Source organism: Myxocyprinus asiaticus, chromosome 2 (assembly GCF_019703515.2).
Source record: "Myxocyprinus asiaticus isolate MX2 ecotype Aquarium Trade chromosome 2, UBuf_Myxa_2, whole genome shotgun sequence".
In the NCBI taxonomy this organism is placed as follows: domain Eukaryota; kingdom Metazoa; phylum Chordata; class Actinopteri; order Cypriniformes; family Catostomidae; genus Myxocyprinus; species Myxocyprinus asiaticus.
Window position 1 is genome coordinate 38981166 of NC_059345.1, and position 16923 is coordinate 38998088.

General features: G+C 39.0%; 1 protein-coding gene across 2 annotated transcripts; it reads left to right on the forward strand.

Moving 5' to 3' along the window:
* Positions 1–1040: 1040 nt before the first annotated feature.
* LOC127453632 (CCAAT/enhancer-binding protein gamma-like) lies at positions 1041–8943 on the forward strand. 2 transcript variants are annotated; one of them, XM_051720172.1, is made up of 3 exons: positions 1041–1283; positions 2312–2553; positions 5466–8943. In XM_051720172.1, the coding sequence occupies exons 2-3, from the start codon at positions 2437–2439 to the stop codon at positions 5847–5849; spliced, it is 501 nt and encodes a 166-aa protein (XP_051576132.1). In that variant the 5' UTR covers positions 1041–1283; positions 2312–2436; the 3' UTR covers positions 5850–8943. The 2 variants fall into 2 exon arrangements, with proteins under 2 accessions (XP_051576132.1, XP_051576141.1); XM_051720181.1 differs by lacking the exon at positions 1041–1283 and adding an exon at positions 1372–2188.
* The last annotated feature ends 7980 nt before the right edge of the window (positions 8944–16923 follow it).

Here is a 16923-nt window from a genome sequence, read left to right on the forward strand (position 1 = left end):
CCATTAAAGGTGCTGTAGGCGATGTTAGCCATTCATTTTCACAATCTGTGTGGTTGGATTAGCCACGCCCCTCTTACCAAACTCTGCACTCCAAAGATTCCAAATGAACTTTATTGAGACCAACACACAACAGAAGCAAAATAACGATCTCAACTGACAGCTATTATGAGCAACATGGTATAAAAAAATGGCATTAAGCCTCAATAATTCGCTGCAGCAAAAATTCAATTAACACATGCAAAATGACTGGCAGGCATAAAGCGTCAGAGACCGCGGCTCGCGGACACAATTTTGTTTTCTGTTACCGAGTCTAGTGCTGTCACAGATACCGGTGAGATATTTCAGGACACTTATTTCATTAATATCTTTCAGGGAGTAGGGACATTTTTTGCATACCTTTCCATGAAAAAAACCACCAACAACAAAAACGATTACAGCTCCTTTAACTTATCTCCATAAACCCTTGCTTTCATTTAGGCTATGTATCTGTTTTTTAAATGTATTTGTTTTTTAAAATATAAACATGTATTACTTTTGAAAACTTTAAATTTCCGTAACATCAACTAGGAATTGCCTTGTTACCTTGTTTATTATTCTGTGGTATTCTTGAGCGATCTCCTATCTTGTTACTTGAAAACGCCCCCAAACTAACAACTGCGACCTGATTGGTTTAAGGACATGTCAATCTAAGAGGGTATTTCTCAGCTCTCGCCGCCCTGATTTGATAGACCTTTTTTACACTCCGGTTTTTGGAACGCGGAAGTAAACGTTTGCACGGTAAACTTCGACAGCGCTGAAGGGGAGTGAATGGGAGATCACAGCAAATATTATTTACACTTACCCTTACCCATCTGCTCCAAGATCGAAAGAAAAAATCCAATATTACGTTTGAATGAGTTAAAAAAATAGAGAGTTGTGGATTAAGACAGTAAAATGTGAGAAGATGCCAAATTTACTGTCACTCAGCAACTGTGGTAATTCATTTTTTAAACGAATTCCAGGGTAATATAACACAAAGCATAATGTTTTAAATTGACACTCAATATATAAAAAAGGTATAATATAAAACCTTTGCGAGATTTATGCTTATAAACAAGGCGGAAACGCGTCATCACAGTCAGTGAATAAGAGCAGATTGCCATACATGGTCACGAGATTTCGCAATACTGCCAAGCACCGCTTTACCAAACAATAACACCTCAACCCTTATATTCTATAAACAAAGAGGACATTATTCTTTATTAACTCAAGCGGATGACTCACAAGTCTCGAACATTTGCAAGGTAAGTCTTCTGAGAGATATTATAAAATAACTATATAGACAGAGGATTTTTATTTTTGCCAGTCAACCGATGGCTCGCTTACTGAGAGGATTCTTGCCGCTCACCCGATTGCAAACAAGCTGTAACTAACTGATCTGAGGCCAGCGGTATCTTAATTTTCACGAATAAACATGATCACAATCTTCCGTGGACCGGTATCCGTCTTTCAAGTCACATTTATGTCGAAAGCGGTCTGTATGAGCTCTCAGTTCGTATAGTTAGACGCCTGTTGTCATGGACAGGAATGTGACAGCTAATTAGCCAGACTGCTAACCTGCAGTTGATCCTGCACGAAGACGGATTTAAAGTTACACTTGAAATAGTATTGTGGCTTTTACATCGGCCATCATGTTAGATTACAATACTATTTTATTAGATTTCGATAGCCTGCTGCCATCTTGAATGTAGGCATGTTGTCGTTGAAGCAGCTAACAATGTAAGCCAGCGGTATTCCCCTTCATTCCCACATAGTTCCGTGTATGATGTAACCAGCCTGCCATGAAGCAAAACAACGTACACAACACCGCCCGGCTTTCGAATACTCCTTAATAAACGTTGATTTGGCTCTTTGTAACTTCACTGCTGAGATTCTAGTTTAAAATGTTAACTTTGCTCGGCTAAGTTGTGCATGAATACGGAGTTTCCCTTTTCCCGTGCACAAAGGAGCGGATGGGAGGGCGAGCGATGATGCAACCACAGGCAACACTTGAGCTCACTCATAGGAGAGAGAGAAATTTTGCCACATGTGCAAACATTGACATGGCAGCTCGGTAGGACTACAGCAACATAATGCTTCAGGATGAGCACAAGTTGTTGAGCTGACTTTTAGGTGTTGCAGCATTTTGCTGAAATGATGCGTTTCTGCGGTGAGCATCTGTTCAGATGGGGATTGTGGCATCCAAATGTGCCATCTGATTGAAGGAAGCATGATGCTGATGTGTGTAGAGTACTTTGTCTAACTTCTTCTTCTTGATCCTTTCTGGCTTTAGGCACAAAGCTGCATTTTGTGGCATTCTGCATTTTCAAAAGGATCTAACACCGATTCTAGCTCTGTGAAGCCCCACAGAACAGTTGGAGAGGTTGACAGAGTGGCAGATAGTGGAAGTGGATCCAAATGAGCAAGCAGCTGCAACAGAAGATATCCAACACAGATCAGAACGGTGTCAGTGTTATACAGAATCAGTCTCATAATAGTGCACTGAACCCCGCAGGAGCCACAGGACTACAGCAGGTACATACATGAACAACCTGAAGTATTTGCTTATGTCTTAATGAATATTCATAACTCCAAGATCAAAGCATTGCACTGTCTCACTTTGCAGTATACAAACCACAGTATATGTTAAAATTAGGGATGTGCAAGAGTAATCGACTAATCGAGTACTCATTCTGCACCGGCTAGTTGACTATTAAAAAGGCTACTCGAATATTGCAAATTTATTTTCCTTTGCGGATTTACCCACCATGGGCAATGCTGAATTATACTGCACTTACCCTCTGGATCTCTCACCAAATCTCACAGTTACAATTGATTCTGCTGAGGGGCGCTGTGGATGTTTGTCGTTGAGGTGTTGGATGAGAGAATTGGGCGATATGCAAGAAATATGTTCACGATATTTGTATTGAAAATGTTTTTTTTGCGATATCCAATTATCATCAACCCCCCCCCCCCCCAAACAGAAGATGATCGACAATATTGGGAAATGGCAAAACCATGGATCCGGAAAGTCGCCAAATACATTAACAGTGGCCAGGGTGTGAAATTAGCACCCGCCACCTGCAAAATGTGATGAGGCTGAATCCAGTTTGCAAGCAGGTATTTCATGCATGGGTAATTTTGCTCATCTCCCAGCAACAGGCGGGCGACATTTTGGAGTGACACATGACAAGAAATGCTGTTAGTCACAAAGACACACGCTTGGAAAAACATTCGTCTGAAAACTGTTTGCAAGAATAAAGATGTCTATGAGAACGCTGCAAATTATCTCCGATCATTTCAGGATTTTTGAGTTTAGTTTGCTTTATTTCCACGCGGTTGGCATGCATTGTGAACACAGCATTTTAAAGATAATTTTGAAAAAATCTAAGTAACTTTACAGATCTTTATTGTAAAGGGTTTAAACAATGTTTTCCATACTTGTTCAATGAACCATAAACAATTAATGAACATGCACCAGTGGAACGGTCGTTAAGACACTAACAGCTTACAGACAGTAGGCAATTAAGGTCACAGTTATAAAAACTTAGGACACTAAAGAGACCTTTCTACTGACTCTGAAAAACACAAAAAGAAAGATGCCCAGGGTCCCTGCTCATCTGCGTGAACGTGCCTTAGGCATGCTGCATGGAGGCATGAGGACCACAGATGTGACCAGGGCAATAAATTGCAATGTCCGTACTATGAGACGCCTAAGACAGCGCTACAGGAAGGACAGCTGATTGTCCTCACAGTGGCAGACCACGTGTAACAACACCTGCACAGGATCGGTACATCCGAATATCACACCTGCAGGACAGGTACAGGATGGCAACAACAACTGCACGAGTTACACCAGGAATGCACAATCCCTCCATCAGTGCTCAGACTGTCCGCAATAGACTGAGAGAGGCTGGACTGAGGGCTTGTAGGCCTGTTGTAAGGCAGGTCCTTACCAGACATCACCAACAACAACATCGCCTATGGGCACAAACCCACCTTCGCTGGACCAGACAGGACTGGCAAAAAGTGCTCTTCACTGACAAGTCGTGGTTTTGTCTCACCAGGGGTAATGGTCAGACTCGCGTTTATTCGTCGAAGGAATGAGCGTTACACCGAGGCCTGTACTCTGGAGCGGGATCGATTTGGAGGTGGAGGGTCCGTCATGGTCTGAGGCGGTGTCACAGCATCATCGGACTGAGCTTGTTGTCATTGCAGGGAATCTCAACGCTGTGCGTTACAGGGAAGACATCCTCCTCCCTCATGTGGTACCCTTCCTGCAGGCTCATCCTGACATGACCCTCCAGCATAACAATGCCACCAGCCATACTGCTCGTTCTGTGCATGATTTCCTGCAAGACAGGAATATCAGTGTTCTGCCATGGCCAGTGAAGAGCCCGGATCTCCCATTGAGCACGTCTGGGACCTGTTGAATTGTAAGGTGAGGGCTAGGGCCATTTCCCCCGGAAATGTCCGGGAACTTGCAAGTGCCTTGGTGGAAGAGTGGTAACATCTCACAGCAAGAACTGGCAAATCTGGTGCAGTCCATGAGGAGATGCACTGCAGTACTTAATGCAGCTGTTGGCCACACCAGATACTGACTGTTACTGTTAATTTTGATCACTTCATTATTTTATTATTTTTTTCATTTAGTTTAAAGTGCAATTTGAATTTAGAAATGTCTTATGTTTTTTGTGTTTTAATAAATGAATAAAATTTTTAAAGCAAAAAAATTCACCGACCCTCAGCAGAGGAGTTGAAGATGTAATCTGATATCACAGTGTTTTTTTTTTTTTTTTTTTTTTAAGGCGATTATCGATTAAAATAATTTTTACATATCACCCAACCCTAATTCTTTATTTTGCTTTCAATAAATTAATTACATTTTTTAAATATGGTGGAAAGGAAATGCGAAGCGGTATGAGAAACTTGGAAGGTTATCGGTATGTGTGGATGTGCGTTAAATCTGAGCATTTGAAATGATAAAAATGTGAGTCTTTATGTAGACTCTGAGTTTATATCTGTTCATTACCCTAATGCCATCAGTATTCGTTTCTATGTAAGCTCCGAGTCAGTGCAAATGTTTTTTGTTATTTTTTTTTAAACAATGTATATTGTTAATTTCATTTTTTTCCCAAAAGAAAAGCATCGTTTGTTGAAGTTAGCTTTTTTTTAAACAGTTCTTGGTAACAAAATATAAAAAAATTGTCATACTTGATATTTTTAACTATTTTAATTTAAGAGTAATCAGTTACTTGTTTTTTGTGGGTAAAAGTACAAGTTAAAATTATACATCCATACAGTTTTTTACAGTGTCAAAGAATCCATAAGAAATTGCAAACTAAATTCTAAAACCACTTATGCTCTTTGCTATACAACATTGAATTAAGACTGAATTGGTATGCTGTTGCTTATCATTAACATGTATGACATTTTAATTCTGGTAGGTTCCTCAGTTAGTCCCAGCAAGTCCCGGAGGTGGTGGTAAGGCCACACCACCCAGCAAGATGAAGAAGACCAGTATGGATAAAGACAGTGATGAGTACCGCCAACGGAGAGAACGCAACAACCTTGCAGTAAAGAAGAGCCGCATGCGTAGCAAGCAGAAGGCACAGGACACCCAGCAGCGTGTCAATGAGCTGAAGGAGGAAAATGAGAGACTGGAGGCCAAAATCAAATTGCTCAGCAAAGAACTGAGCGTGCTTAAAGACCTGTTTCTAGAGCATGCTCATAACCTCGCGGATAACGTGCAGCCCCCTGCTTCAGGTGGAGGCCCCGGAGACCTCTGCAACAACAACAACAACAGTGGCAGTAACAGCAGCAGCCAGTGAGAGCCTACTGTTGGTATGCAGTGTGCTATACAGAGGCTCTCTAAGCAAAGCATTTTACTTAATCATATTGCGCTTTCTTTTTCCCCATTTCTGGAATGTGTACTGTCCACAGCGTTTAACTTGCGTGTCTTCTGTTTGTACACTCAAATTCGGTTTTGATCTCACATGTAATGTCTCATGCTGAGACTGATGACATCATCGCCATTGCAACCACAGAATGTCAAACCCACGCTCTGATTTGATGTGCTGGAGATAAGTTTTATAGCCAGCTTTCAATTTTAAAGCATGTTTCAGTCTCTTAATACTTAATTTATTTTTCCAGTTTAGAGGATTGTGAACCATTCTCATTAGAGAATTTTGATATTTGTCCAAAGCTGGTCACGAAGATTGAAGATGGAACAGTATGTATGCTCCATCAGTGATCAGTAGGTTCAAGAATGAAAGTTACAAAACTTACACTCTCCAAAAGACCCACAATATGAAATAATAGAACCATACAGTACAATAATTTATTATGACTAGGGAATTAGAGGTAACTAAAAAGCCCTGGAAGATCTTCTTCCAACGGAAGTCAAGAAACTAAGTTACTATTTTGTATTCTTGCTTTTTTGCAACTTTGCCTGACTTGCTCTTTACTTGTTGACCATTTCTTTAAAGAACAGCAAATATACTGTTTTATCCATGGCAACGGACAACAGACAGGCAAAACGTGTTGCATCAGACTCCAGATAGTGTCTGCATTAACAGTAGCCCTTAAATCCCTAAAATCCTCCAATTCTGACAAGAGTGGAGGATGAGAAATAGAGTAGATTATTAGCTCTAGCCTGTATGTTAGGGTGTTGGTAGCTAAATTAACACATATTTCATCACAGTAGCTCTTGTGCCTGTGTAAATACTGATGAAGGTGCAGATAAGATTAGAATGAGAACATCCCTAAACCGGTGTTTAAGCATTTAAATTGCATCACTCATCTGTCAACTGACTTTAGACTAGATTTTTTCCTAAATTTGTTGATAAATTATTATTTATATTGCAAAGTACAAACTTGGCATAAAGCTTTGAATAAGTCCCTTTCCTTGCTAATCTTCACCCTATCTCACGGCATCAATTTGTGGCTATTTTGTTTCTCTGACCAGTCTCAGTTAAGAGCAGTATGTGTGAAGTTTACATCTGCAGCAGCAGATGTTACTTAAGGTTATTGGAGCAGGCCGGTATTGTAGTCAAATGACCTTTGCCCTCATTAATTCTCATGGGACTGTGTGTCCTTCGAGTCACTGTAGATAGACTTTTGTACCTCAGGCTATGCCTCACCAGACAGCCTTTAAGATCTATAATATTCCTGTTTAAGAGAAAATTAAAAAGAGGAGGGGGAAAGCGGTAAGAAAAGACAAGGGGATCTTGTTAGATGTGTGAAGCATCTTTAATTCTATTTCATATTTTCATTTTCTATATTTGAAGTTTTAAACATGTAAAAAGCATGACAGGTAATGCATGATTAGCACTATTTAAACTATTAAAAAGTTATGTTCTATAAATTAAAGGAACATCAAATCAGCAACTGCATACTTAGTTTTGTAAAGAAGTTCCAAACTTAAGTTCGGGAGGAGTTTGTTCGTCTAGGCCTGCCAATCATATCCCAAGGATATATAAGCAGCTGCTTCACTCACACTGGTTATGATTCTTCTGGTATTCCTCCACCTCCCAGTCTCCACCTTTATTTTTTTATGACACCTGTACCAATTATTATTCCATATTGTCTTTCTATTTCTCGCTTTAGTCAGATAGTCCGGGGAGGGGATCTCAGAGCTCAAGCCCTTCCATTGTGGACAGCACGCCAAATCCATTTATCTTAATGTGATCCAGGACTGTAATGTGAACCAGTTAACTTGTGGTGTCAAGGCTGTGCTAAAATAAAGCTATTGAGTAGAACTTCTTACAAAACAAGACTAAAGTCAATATTTCATGAATATTTGATTGGCATATTTAGCTTAAGTATGAGGGTTGCTGGGCAACTTGCTTTTTACATGATGTATACTGGGGTTTTTTGTGCACTGTAAATTAAAATTGAATATGAAATGCATTCTTTGTGTTTGTTATTAACTTTGAGGAAAGGAGGGGCACACAACCTACAGTGTGTCTCAATCAGCTCCCTATGTCATGAATAAGTATATCATGAAGACGAATTTCAGGCACTGGTAAGGGTGTTGATCCTGAACGTTGGGACACTTATGGCACGATTATGAGCTCGCACATTAAAACACAGCTGGTATTATTCAACAACATCGCCGTATAAATGACACTGCCATGCATTTTTGTCGGAGATATTCAAATGTACAGTGTCATTATGAAATATAAATGGCATAAATAAAGTATTTTTAACCTTCTAACAACTCATTACTAACAGACATTACAAACAACATCTCTTTTAAAGAGAAAAGAAGGCTTTGACTTCATAGTTTTACACTTGTGCTCGTCTTCTAACGACTTGAAAGACTTCAGAAGACATGACAACGTTTCCGGTAAGGGAACATAGTGAGCAACGATGCTCCCTGGTTTTTACGGTCCATTCTGGTCATTTTTAGGGAGCTAACGTTTCAGTGCATTGGAACAATTTTGCGATTGAGACAGCCCTAGAAAAGGCAGACTCCCTGATCAGTGCCCTGACTACTGAACTAGGGAGCTGATTGAGCCAGACCCATAGATATTCATTTACTCAGTCAGCTGAGGTGCCTACAAGGTGTCTTGTTGCTGTCAGTAGAACTGAAGAAAACAAATACAAGCTTTGTTCTACTGAAGTCAGAACCTCTCAACAAAAGCTAAATTAGGTAAGCAATGATGTTCCACTTGAAGTCCTTATTTCAGCTGAACTGAAATTGAGTACTAATATATCACAGACATAAAAAATGTATATATTGCTTATTATATCTGATTTAGTTCTTTAAAATAAAAAGTCAATGGGACATACAGTAAATTGGTTTATATTTATTGTTTTGGCCAGCCTTGATTAATGTTCTTACAAAATCAGTCCACAACCGCAAACAACCTCCTGATTTAATTTTTAATAACAAAATATCACGGTTAGGAAACTAATGACAATAGTATTGATTAAGGACATTCTGTTTCACCACATGACTTCCTGATGAGGTGATTAACCAATCATTAAGGAAGATCTGAATTGGTTCTTCAGAGCTATCCAGAGGTGGGTAGAGTATCCAAAAACTGTACTCAAGTAAAATTACTTAAAAAAAAAAATTACTCAATTAGAAGTAAAAGTACTAACATAATTACTTGAGTTAGAGTAAGAAAGTATCCAATTAAAAGAGTACTCAAGTAGTGAGTAACACGTTACTTTCACAAATGACAATGGACGTTATCTACCCTATATTACAGAGTTATTATTATTATTATAATTATTAAAATTATTATTAATGGAAATTCTGTCATCATTCACCATCATGTTGTTCCAAACCTGTATGACTTTGTTTCTTCCATGCAACACAATAAGGAGATTTTAGACAGAATGTTTGCCTGTGTCACCATTTACATTCAAATGGTGACTCAGGCAAACATTCTGTCTAAAATCTCCTTATTCTCTCCTTATTCTCATCCATACCTATCACATCGCTTCTGAAGATATTAATTTAACCACTGGAGTCTTTCAGTGAATGTGTTTTTTTCTCAATATTTTGAAAGTGAATGGTGACCGAGACTGTCAGTCTTTTGTGTTCCACAGAATACAGAAGGTCACATGGGTTTGGAACAACATGAGGGTAGGGAAATGATGACAGAATATTAAATTATGGCTGAGCTATCACTTAGGAATAGTTCACCCAAAAATGAAAATTGTCTCATCATTTACTCACCCTCATGCCATCCCGGATATGTACGACTTACTTTCTTCTGCAGAACACAAATTATGATTTTTAGAAGAATATTTCAGCTCTGTTGGTCAGTACCATGCAAGTGAATGGGTGCCAACATTTTGATACTCCAAAAAGCACATAAAGGCAGCATAAAAGTAATCCATAAGACTCCAGTAATTAAATCCATAAACTTCAGAAGCGATGTGATAGGTGTGGGTGAGAAACAGATCAATATTTGTCATTTTTTGCTAGACATTCTTCTCCCTGCCCAGCAGGGGTCGATATGCAGAGAAGTATGTGAATCACCAAAAACACAAGAATAAGAATGTGAATGTGATCTGTTTCTCATCCACACCTATTACATCACTTCTGAAGATATTGATTTCACCACTGGAGTCTTATGGATTACTTTTATGCTGACTTATGTTATGTTTTTTAGCTTTAAAATGTTGCCACCCATTCACTTGCATTGTATGGACCAAAAGAGCTGAGACATTTTTCTAAAAATCTTCATTTGTGTTCAGTAGAAAATAGAAAGTAAAACACATCTGGGATGGCATGAGGGTGAGTAAATGATGAGAGAATCTTCATTTTTGGGTGAATTATCCCTTTAAGGGCTCTTGTCAGATCTGGATGAATTTGTCAATAAGAGAGGTTTGGAAACATTTCTAGTAATTATTACGGTGAAAATGTGAAAATGTCCCACGAGGACATTATATATAATGCTGAACCAAAGCAAGATCATGCTTTATTAATGCCTACTTTCGCTATTTCATAGCTTTTAAAGTCCTGCATGGATTCTTATTTCAGTGTAGTTACAGTTTTCAGTGTCGAAAGAATTTAGATCATTAGTTCTGTACAGCAGTACCGCCGCTCTCTAAATGCATAGTACGCAGCCTAGTGTGTAGGGCACCAACCCCGGTCGCGGAACACTCGCTGTGTCTGAAACCGCCCCATCCACTATATAGTGCACTATTTCGGGTGTCCACCATTTTGTAGGAATGTCTGAATTCTGAGTGAGCCACTCGTTCCCTACTTTTTTTTCACTCATTCTTACACACAATGCACTCTGATTTCGAGTGTACATTTGATGTGCACTCAGTGACCGTTAATTGCCCACAATCCACCATGGGGAAGACTTACGAGCTGGGAGTTTAGTGCTTCCTTCACTCCTGCAATGTTTTATTTCATGCTGAATATATTAAATTACTTTTTGACAAATCATTAGTTGATTAAAATAACATAATAACATATAGAGAGACAAAACATGCAGATGCATTTTAAAATGTACTCTTCATTTATACATAATTTTGCCATTAAGCTGAATAGTTCTTTATTGACTAAATAATTCACTGAGGTGATATTATTTTATCTCAGGAGACTGCACACAGTGGAAATGATAATTCTGTGGATGATTTAAATATTTGGTTATAACATGTAAGTTATGATAAGTTTGGTGCTGTTTTATTGTCGGATGAGAAACACTACCCAGCTTGTATTACTGTTTAAAGACACCAAAGTATAACAAATAAATATAATTATGTATATTTGATCAAATATGTTTACTCTTTATATTAACATATACACTGGAGGCCAAAAGTTTGGAATAATGTACAGATTTTGCTCTTATGTAAAGAAATTGGTACTTTTATTCACCAAAGTGGCATTCAACTGATCACAAAGTATAGTCAGGACATTAATGATGTAAAAAATGTACTATTAAAATTTGAAGAAAAAAAAATGTAGTTTAACTTCTTAAACTACAAAGAGTTCTCATCAAAAAATCCTCCTTGTGCAGCAATGACAGCTTTGCAGATCCTTTGTATGCTATCTGTCAGTTTGTCCAGATACTCAGGTGACATTTCACCCCACACTTCCTGTAGCACTTGCCATAGATGTGGCTGTCTTGTTGGGCACTTCTCACGCACCTTACAGTCTAGCTGATCCCACAAAAGCTCAATGGGGTTAAGATCCATAACACTCTTTTCCAGTTGTCTGTTGTCCAATGTCTGTGTTTCTTTGCCCACTCTAACCTTTTCTTTTTGTTTTTCTGTTTCAAAAGTGGCTTTTTCTTTGCAATTCTTCCCATAAGGCCTGCACCCCTGAGTCTTCTCTTTACTGTTGTACTTAAAACTGGTGTTGAGCGGGTAGAATTCAATGAAGCTATCAGCTGAGGACATCTGAGGCGTCTATTTCTCAAACTAGAGACTCTGATGTACTTATCTTCTTGTTTAGTTGTACATCTGGCCTTCCACATCTCTTTCTGTCCTTGTTAGATCCAGTTGTCCTTTGTCTTTGAAGGCTGTAGTGTACACCTTTGTGTGAAATCTTCAGTTTTTTGGCAATTTCAAGCATTGTATAGCCTTCATTCCTCAAAACAATTATTGACTGACAAGTTTCTAGAGAAAGCTGTTTCTTTTTTTTACCATTTCTGACCTAATATTGACCTTAAGACATGCCAGTCTATTGCTTAATGTGGCAACTCAAAAACAAACACAAAGACAATGTTAAGCGTCATTTAATTAACCAAATGGCTTTCAGCTGTGTTTGATATAATGGAAAGTGATTTTCTAGTACCAAATTAACAATTTAGCATGATTACTCAAGGATAAGGTGTTAGAGTGATGGCTGCTGGAAATGGGGCCTGTCTAGATTTAATCAAAAATGACTTTTTTCAAATAGTGATGGTGCTGTTTTTTACATGAGTAATGTCCTGACTATACTTTGTGATCATTTAATGCCACTTTGGTGAATTAAAGTACCAATTTCCTTCCGAAACAGCAAAATCTGTACATTATTCCAAACGTTTGGCCACCAGTGTATATTAAAAATGACAAACAGAATGAAGATTTATTGTATTAATGTATTATTTAATAAGAATAACAAGTAAGGCCCAAGTATTTTAAAAGTTCATATATGACATTGTTTCTGCGACAGCCCCTGAGCTCCGCCGCTCGGTGTATATGTTAGTGTTCAAATTCACTCACTCATTTTGTTCACTAACTGCTGAGATATAGTGCACTAACTGCCATTCACTATATAGGATATAGTGAATGAGTGAACGATTTCGGACACAGCCACTCTGTTCGCCATAAGATCGCCTCATGCCCACAGCAGAAATGCTGTTTGTTCGCGCTCCAGTTGTCAATCATGCAAACGGCAGAGCAAAAGGCATTTACACTTAACGTGGATGTTTACATGGATTTATACAGTTAATCAGCCCGAAGTAGCTGCGACAGTTTCCAGTAAATGTGTAAATACTGCTCATGACATGCTAGACAAAGCGCACCGATATATTGCTGCACTGATTTTAAAATTTACACTTAAAAACTGAAGTCATAAGAGCCCAGTTACAGAATCACCCTAAAAATTACCATCACTATGTCACAGAAAAGCCTGTGTTATCATTAGAGCCACAACTTACCTCGATGTGCTGCCATAAATTGAAGCTGAGATTTTAATCTTGAAATATCTGCTTGTCTTGGTGTTAAATGAAGGCATTGCATGACGAAACTAATCTTTTTTCACTGTGCGGAGTGAAGAAAGTGTTTCACTTTGAAGAGCTTGATGCTGCAGCAGTGATGGACTTGGCTCGAGTGACAGTCTGTGACAGCGCGCGCAGCTGTGTGAACTTCCGCTGTCGTAAAAGTCCCATTCAATAATCTCTCAATAAATTACACATTAACTAAAATTAAACCCAGTAATGTAACGACAGGAACGCCACCCATTGTAAAGAAGTAAATGTAAAAATGTTTCAGTAGAAATTTACTTGAGTGAGAGTAAAAAGTACCCACTTTTTCCAAAAAGTTATTCAAGTGAATGTAACGGAGTAAATGTAGTGTGTTACTACCCACCTCTGGATCTATCTCATGCCAGGACTGAATTTTGTGCTCATCCTCTTTTTATCAATCTTTCTCTGTCTCAAAGCTGCACAAACATGTACAGAGCAGGGTGCAACTTAGAGAAGTCTCTGGAACACTGAAACCCAAGGCCCACCATTTTAGTATAAATCAACTTAAAAGGCGTAGTTAGTTTGCACAATGAGTTTGTTATGCTTTGAATTCATTATACAGTTGCACATAGCAGTGCATGATGAAGCCCTAATTGGGCTTCAGGACTGCACAGAAATGTATTCTCAATTTTAGAGAGGCTATCCTAAGAGCAACTTGGATTAGAATAACTCCTTAAGAATTGAGCTGGCGGATCTGAGATACTTAAGAAGAACAGGTTGAAAGTTCCTCCATTTGAAGATCACATTTTCTCATGACTTAACCTTTGTCATAAAAAAAAAAAAAAAAAAAAAAAATCTAAAATAATTAACTTATCAACTTGTCAGACTGGTCTGGCCAGTAAGAGAACAATAGAGAGGTTTCTTTTAAAATTTTGAGGACATACTGCCATTAAGAACATTCTGTACTTGGACCCTGGAATGATTAAGGTGCATGCATGTGTGTATGTAACCTGTTCAGGAAGATAAGATGTATGACATTTTTTGGAATGCAGAGATGGTTTCCCAGCAGAGAGGAAGGATGCTGAACACAAAGTACTAAACATAGCTCACACCTTCCTCACACCTTCATTGGGTTTTACTCGCTTTTTTTTCCCAATCCTCCTCCATTTCTCTAGTGTATATTACCGTCCTTTTGACAGAAGATACAGGCACAATGAAAGGCATTTTATGAGTTATCTTAAGTATCTTTACAGCCCTGTCAGTAACTCCAGAGGAAGTACATATTTTCCATTTTACTGCATTTCTTGGCCCTTAAAATTCTCTTAAAAGCCAATAAGTTAGCCAGAGGCCAATGTAATAAAATTACTTTAGAGATGCTGATGATATGTTCAGTGACCTGGTTTAAGTGGACAAGGCCGTAGACACTGTGTCAATCCAGCTGGCAGGTGGCTAGAGACAAGAGATAGTAAAATGCTGATTCGAAAGTGTGGTCAATTTACAATGTTGAGGTTACTGTAATAATCTGCCACGGCCCATTTGTTCTGTAGTTAATCAATAACTGACTGACTTAAGTATCATCCGACAGGTGGCAAGACACCAAGGTATAGGTGAACACATTAACAGACTTAGTTAGACAGATTTAGATTTGGATATGCTGATAGGGTGAGGCAGACAAGCAGTCAGGGGCCATTGCACACGAAGCCGAATACCTTATTCAGAAAGGCACAAATAATGACTTCAAAACGAATAATGAATTCTACCGAATAATTGAAAAAATATTTGTTAGACTGATTATCCAACAACAAGGGATAAAGCAATATTTTAAATAAATACATCTAAATTTACAATGCAGTAATGAGTCTGTGAACTTAAAGGGATAGTTCACCCAAAAATGAAAATTCTCTCATCATTTACTCACATTTCATGCCATCACAGATGTGTATGACTTTCTTTCTTCTGCTGAACACAAACAAAGGTTTTTAGAATAATATTTCAGCTCTGTAGGTCCATACATGGGTACCAAAATTTTGAAGCTTTAAAATGTCATTAAACGCTGCATAGAAGTAATCAATAAGACTCCAGTGGTTAAATTCATGTCTTCAGAAGCAATATGGTAGGTGTGGGTGTGAAACAGATCAATATTTAAGTTTGTTTTTACCATAAATTCTCCTCCCTGCCCAGTAGGTGGTGATATGTTTGAAGAATGCAAAAACAAAAGAAGAACAATGTGAAAGTGGAGATTTATAGTAAAAATGGACTTAAATATTGATCTGTTTTTCTCCCACACCTGTCATATCGCTTCTGAAGATATAGATTTAAAGGTGCTGTAAGCGATTTTAGCCATTCTAACTTCCACGAGACTGAGCCATTGATTTAGCCACGCCCCCTTTTTCCAAATCACCACACCAATACCATTGAAACCAACACATAGCATGTTCCCATGGTTGTCAAACACAACAGTAGCGAAATAGCACCCTCAACTGACAAATTATAAATAAGAATATGGCATTAAACCTCAATAATTTGCTGCAACGACAACACTATGAGAATGTGCAAAATGATTGACAGGTTGAAAGCGTCATTGTCCGCGGTTCGCGGACACATTTTTGTTTTCTGTTACAAAGTCTAGTGCTGTCACAGAGACTGGTGAGATATATCAGGACAAAAATTTTGCATTCCTTTTCATGAAAAAAATCACTTACAGCACATTAAACCACTGGATGGATATGGATTACTTTTATGTTGCCTTTATGTCCTTTTGGAGCTTCAGGATGTTGGTACCTTGTTCACTTGCATTATATGGACTTACAGAGCTGAAAGATTCTTCTAAAAATCTTTGTTTGTGTTCAGCAGAAAAAGGAAAGTCATTCACATCTGGGATGGAATGAGAGTAAATGATGAGAGAATTTTCATTTTTGGGTGAACTAACCCTTTAATATGACTAAAGTGTAAATGTTCTGAATGAAAATGCACACAGTGTGATCTCAATTTTAAATCAATTTTAAATGACAGCGTTGCAGTCTCTGTTTATTTTGCATGTCTCAGAAATCTGTGCTTTTCAAGAGTAACATTACCTAAGATACTATATCATACACATTTTTCACTATGCATGTGCATTTTCAAGATAACTGACAGGCAATGTCAGTGGATAAAGGTGAGTGGCTCTTTTACCTGTAAGGCGGGACTTACTTTTCTAAATCTGCCTGTGACGAGGAGGAGGCATGACCAGGCCGGGATGGTGCACGGCTGGCGCTGAATCAGCTGATCAGCAGGAGAGCAAGATAAAGGGGAGCCGGAGGCGCCTGTTTGAGAGAGAGAGAGAGAGAGACGCACGTGGCCACACTGCATGTGTGTCTGTGTCCTTGTGTTTTATTTTGTTTTAAGTTAATTTATATCATTAAAGTTTATGTTGACTGTTCAGCCGGTTCCTGCCTCCTCCTTGCCCATCCTTATACTGTTACAGTGGTGCCGAAACCCGGGAGGGAGGAGGGATGCGAATTCGCAGAGTCCACCCTGCTGCCATCCACCAGGGGAGCAGCCATGGCCATCTGCCTGCGGATGGAAGGGTTGCTGCTGGCCGCAGAGAGCCGGAGAAACCGTTGCCATCCGCCGAAGAAGGGGAGGAGCAGTTCTGTCCACCACGGGCCGGAGGACTCGCTGCCGTCCACCGGGGGAGGAGGGAGCTGGCGTCCGTCAGAGGGCGGAGGAGCAGTTGAGGACCAGGCGACAGTGCATCCAGGAGCCTGCGAGCAAGTTCTTC